The 5,246-nt window shown below is 63.4% G+C and overlaps 1 protein-coding gene across 1 annotated transcript in view; it reads left to right on the forward strand.

The window, feature by feature from the left end:
* Positions 1–5,246, forward strand: part of PTCH2 (patched 2) — a 25,353-nt gene that overhangs the window by 1,308 nt on the left and 18,799 nt on the right. The window contains exon 2 of the mRNA XM_026086674.1: positions 755–947. Within this exon, the coding sequence (XP_025942459.1) occupies positions 755–947 (193 nt within the window). The remainder of the gene's footprint in view (positions 1–754; positions 948–5,246) is intronic.

Here is a 5,246-nt window from a genome sequence, read left to right on the forward strand (position 1 = left end):
CCGAGGGGCCCGCGGGGGCCTCGCCGCCTGCGCAGGGAGCTGGGGGGTCCCCGGGGGGCTCCGCGGAGGGTCTGCAGCGGCGCCGGTCTGCAGCRGCGCGTTGGGGGCTCCGGAGGGACCTTCGGGGGCTTCAGGCTCCCCGAGGGGGGGTGTGGGGTCTGCAGGGGGAGGTTCAGGGTTTGCGGGGGGGGGGCTCTCGGCTCCCCGGGCAGAAATTTGGGCGTGCAGGGAGAGCTTCGGGGTCTGCGGAGCGGCCCTTGGCTCCCCGAGGGGAGCCCTGGGGTCTGCGGGGAGGCTCTCGGCTCCCCGAGCGGAGCTGTGGGGTCTGCAGGAGGAGGTGTGGGGTCTGCAGAGTGAGATTAAGGTCTGTGGAAGGGCTCTCTGCTCTCCCCGGCGAGGCTTGGGCTCTGCAGAGCTTGTTTGGGGTGGCCCTGTTCCCAGCAGCCTGGGGCCCCCCCTCCCTTCCCTGCTGGGGCTGCCGCCGGCCCCCCCCAGTGTTGCTACTTGCAGCACCGTGGGCGCTGCCTCAGATTTGGGGGGAGCTGGGCGAAGCAGCGGGGCTGGGGGCTGCGCTGTGCGGAGTCCGCGCTTCCCCCCAGCCCCGCTCTGCGGCCGCCCGGAGAGCGCGTGGCTGCTGGGGACATCCCGCCCCACGGAGGGGCTCCGGGGCCGGCGGCAGGGCAGGGCGCGGGGTCACCCCGAGCGGGCGGGGGGGTCCCCTTTGCTCCGAGCCTGATCCTTGCCCTCTCCCCAGGGCAGGGCCGTGGGCCAGAAGGCCCCGCTGTGGCTGCGGGCCCGGTTTCAAATGCTGCTCTTCGCCCTGGGCTGCCGGATCCAGCGGCACTGCGGGAAAGTGCTCTTCGTGGGGCTGCTGGTGTTCGGGGCGCTGGCCGTGGGGCTCCGGGTAGCCTCCATCGAGACCGACATAGAGCACCTCTGGGTGGAAGGTAAGCACGGCCCCTCCGGGGCGCGCGGCAGAGCCGATTCGGGAGCGGGTGTCCCTCAGGCACGGCAGGAGCGGATTCGGGAGCATCGTCCGGCCGCTGCTGCCTGGCACAGCTGGCCAGCGCGGAGCCCCGGGCCGGCTCCCGGCTTTGTCCTCCATCCCACCGCTGCCGGCGCGTAGCTCTAGGCACGGAGGCGCGTGTCCGTCCCCAGCTGCCGGTCGCTCCTGACAAGTGTTTGCTGCTTTAAAATCCTCCGGCTGCTCCTGGGAGGCAGGTGACAGCTCGAGCAGCGGGTGACAGGCGTGCAGGTTGTCCGTGTGCGGGGATGCGTGTGCAGGGTTGGGGCTGCGTAAAGGTGGAGGTCTCCYGCCTGCGGGTAGTCGGGGGTGCACGGTGCCGCGTGTGCAAGCGCGGGGATCGGCATGCTGTGTTCCCCTTTGCGGCTCCACGCATGTGAAGGTGCTGCTGTGTCCCCGCGCGGGTAGGTGCATGCCTATGTGCCATGGGCGCGCTTGTGCGTGGCGGGGATGGTGAGTGCTGCTGGGCGAATGCCTGCATCTCCACATGTAATTGCGCTCCTTCCCGGTGAGAGTGGTGTAGCTTTCACCGCTGGGACCCTGCTCGATTATCGATAGGAAAATCCCCCGTGGCCTTTCCCAGTCCTGCGCTGGGGGGCAGAGAGCTGTACCTCTGCAGGGCTGTCAGTTAAAGCCTGGCACAGGTCACGTACTCCTGCCAAGAGGCAAAAAAGGAGTCTGTTTAGAGCACAAACAGCCAACAGGCAGGGTCAGACAGGAGCAAATCCTCATTTCCGAGTGGAAACATTTGATAAAAAACGATTCCTTTGTTATTAATAAGTTCAGCGCGGATTTTCTCTCCCCTCTCTGCTGCCGTCTCGTTGGACGGCAGCATTTTCCAGCGCTGGGGTTTAGTTTTCCTTCGCCTCCCTCCCGCTTGGGAACTTTCCGCTCCCAGCGGTCCAGGCGAGGAGCGCCCTGTGTCGCCTCCGCTCTTGGGCCCCGGCTCCCACCCGCTGCAGGCTCGGGCTGGGCTTTCCCACCCCGGGGTCTGTGCCGGAGCCGGCGGGGTGCTGTGCAGGGGCAGATGTTGCTCAGCGGAGGGGTGTCAGCCATCTTTGTGCGGGAGCGCTGCCTCCTCCCCCACGCCCTGCTCCCTGTGTGGTCCTCAGCTACTCTTGGATTTGGTTCAACAATAGAAGCAACTTTGCTCTCCCACCCCCTTTTTTTATTATTTAAAAAAAAAAAAAAGGCCCTGTGCTCCCTCGCTGCTCACACACACATGCATGCATCCATGCCCAGGAATGCCAGGGCAGTCCCCACCTGCTCCCCACCCCAGGAGGGGTGTTTGCCCCCCAACCTTGTCTCCATCACCCCTTTGCTCTGCAACAYGTAGCAAAGAAATCCAGTGATACCTCCTGGTCCAAGCGGAGCCGCCTGAACSGTGGCCACTGGAGGAGGCAAGCACTCCCTCTCTGTTTTCCTTGCTCCAGGTCACGGCTCTGGCTCCATTGTATTTCTTTATTGTCTTTTGGGGGTTGGTGGGGGTGACCCCAGCCCTTGCCATGCTTGCAAGGGGCTAGTGTTTAATGTCACTACAGCCAGACCAGGGAGGTGGTTGTAGTTGCGCCTGTTGTGGTGAGAGAGTGGGACTCATGGCACAYTGGGGTGGAGAGTGGTGTGGGGAAGGGGCCAAGCCTGGGCATGGAGACAGCTCAGCAAGGCAAGGCTGGAAGTGCCCAGACTCCTGGCTTTTCTTGCAGACATGCTCTGCTCCACACCATGCTTCCCTGCTCGCCTGGGTACGGCAAGGAGGGACTCTGGCCGCTGTTAGCAGGATATTCCTGTGGCACGGCACCACATGTGCCATGGGGTGGCCGTGCAGCCTCTCTGAGAAACTGGCTCTTGTGGCTAGGGCATCTTCCTGGGCATTGGGAGCCCAGCTGGATCTTTGCCCTGTGCCCTGCACGCTGCTGACCTGGGGTGTCCTGCCTCTTCCTGGCTGATGGGCAGGCTGGGGTATGCACGGACCCCCCCTCTCGGACATCTGCTTCCCTGCAGGCCCCCGGCGGAGCAGTGCCCAGGGCTGGGCAGGGCTCATGATGCTGCAGGGGCATGGCGCTGGCAGCGCTCTGCGGGCTCTGCCCCCAGGAGCTGTGGGGGGGTTTGGACAGGCTCCTCTGCGCCAGGCTCCTGGGTGGCACAGTCCTAGTGTGCTTGGGGAGGCTGTTGGCATTACCAAGGATGGCACGGCTGGTGACTTTAGTCCTGGAGCGTCCCTGAGGGGCTTGCATAGGTCAAGATGTGGAAGGAAGGACTTGCTAGTTTCCAGTGGCTCTTCCAGTCCCACGTAGCAGCTCTGGGGCTGCCTCCCTTCCCCATAACCATCCATGGGTGACTGCCTCTTCCCTGCCTCTTCCCTGCCAGCTCTTCTTTGCTGGCCTTTGCTCCTGCATTTTCTGGGGAGATCAAAGCATCCCTTGGTGTCCTTGGGTCCCTCCCTGATCTCTGGACCCCTGTCCCTTTGCAGTGGGCAAGTATGTTATTTGGTGGCAGGAGGCCCTGGTTGCACTAGGCTGCCTTGGGGAGCAGGACAGTTTCCCAGACTGCGTGGTTGTATCCTGAGCATCTCGTCGTCTTCTGGATTTTCTCAGCCACCACTTGCAAGAGTATGGTCTGTCCCAGCCCTGAGACAGTGCTGTGGGGTGTCTAAGGGGCAGGGTATATGCACCAGGGAGTCCTGTCCCATCCTGCCAAGCCTGTCACCCCTGAGCCAAGAGGTCCCTGCCGACCCTTCAGCTCAGAGACAGGAGGCCCCAGGAGACCTCCAATGACCTTTGAAGGCAGTCTGTACCTACACACCCGTCTCTGTCTAGACACTGAGGGATGTGGGTTGGTGATGCTCCAAGCCAAAACATCTCACCCAGGTGAGATCCCAGCCCTGCAGGAGCAGAGCTTGATCCCATGCCAGGCTGCCCCTGCCGCAGGCTGAGCAGAGACTGGGAGGATGGGTCCAGTCTTCCTGAAGCCAGGGACCAAGCAGGCACTGGTGGGCTGGACTGGGAGCGATTCCCATCAGGGCCTGGTGCCCCCACAGAAGGGTAGGGGGGCAGCCCYGCTTTGCCCTCGCACAGCAGGCTCTGCACTGGCGCTCAGGGCAGCGTTACAGCCGTTCAGTGGGGGAGCTCCTGAGCCTGGATGGGGTTGCAGCCTGGGTCACTGAAGGAAAATGCGGGATCCCCTGTCCTGCCTTGGGGGAAGCTCCAACCCAGTGTGCTCCTGCTGGCTCCTGTGGGCTGGGATCTGGCTTGGGGGGGGGTGCTGGCTGTGCCCCCGGGTTACCACCGACCCACATCCCTGCCTGTGAGATGGAAGAGGCCGTGTCACCCCATAAATTGGACTCGACTGTGGAAATGTTCAATTAGGCTCCTCCAAAGTAATTAGCCACTCGGAGGCTTTGAAATCCCGGCTAGCTGCTAGTGTTGAGTTACCTCTAGACACCTGGCAGCTGTTCCTGGCTCTCCCAGGGTGTTTGCAGGGCCAAGGGGCTGGGGCGGCGAGCTCCGGGGAGGGCAGAGCCCTGGGTGGTGAATGGGCCTGCCTGATTTATAGCGCCGAGRGCTGGTTCAAAGGAAGGCCGGGTTAATTCCTAACCGGAACAGCCCAGCGCCCTGCGCAGCCGTCGTGCTCTCAAAGAGCTGCCGATTCTCCCTGGAGAAGAACCTGTCTGTCTTCTGGAGGGGTCAGAGATACCCCAAATGCACTGGAGAAGGGGGGGAGGCAGTGAGCGCCAAAAGCAGATGTTTGGTAGGGGGCAAAGGGAATTTCTTGCCCTGCTGGAGCACGCTGCAGATTCCCCCCTCGGCAATAGCTTTTGTCCTCCCTTGACCTCTGCGAATGGACTTAGCAGGGGGTGTCCCTCTCCCCAGCACCCCGGGGTGCAGCCCAGGAGCTGCCCCTACCATAGGGGCAAATGGGAGCTGAGCCCCAGCCTGGCCACTGGGAGCTTGCCCAGGGAGAGGGCTGGCTCCATCTTTGCAAAGAGAAGGGCATCGGAGAGCAGAAAGCCAGAAAAAAACTGTGGATGAGAATTAAACGCCATCCCCACYGTGCCTTTGGCCCCAGCAGCTTTGGAGGAGACCATCTGTGTGGGACCCACGAGGGGCTGTGGGGGGGCAGCACGGGGACAAGGCTGTGGGAGGGAAGGGGGTGCTGTGGCCGTTTCTGGGTGGGCATGGCGAGAGGTGGGTGGTCTCGTCGCTGCCGCCGGGTGGGTGTTGTG

The sequence above is a fragment of the Apteryx rowi genome, unplaced genomic scaffold, assembly GCF_003343035.1.
Source record: "Apteryx rowi isolate R43461 unplaced genomic scaffold, aptRow1 scaffold_7, whole genome shotgun sequence".
Taxonomy (NCBI): Eukaryota; Metazoa; Chordata; class Aves; order Apterygiformes; family Apterygidae; genus Apteryx; species Apteryx rowi.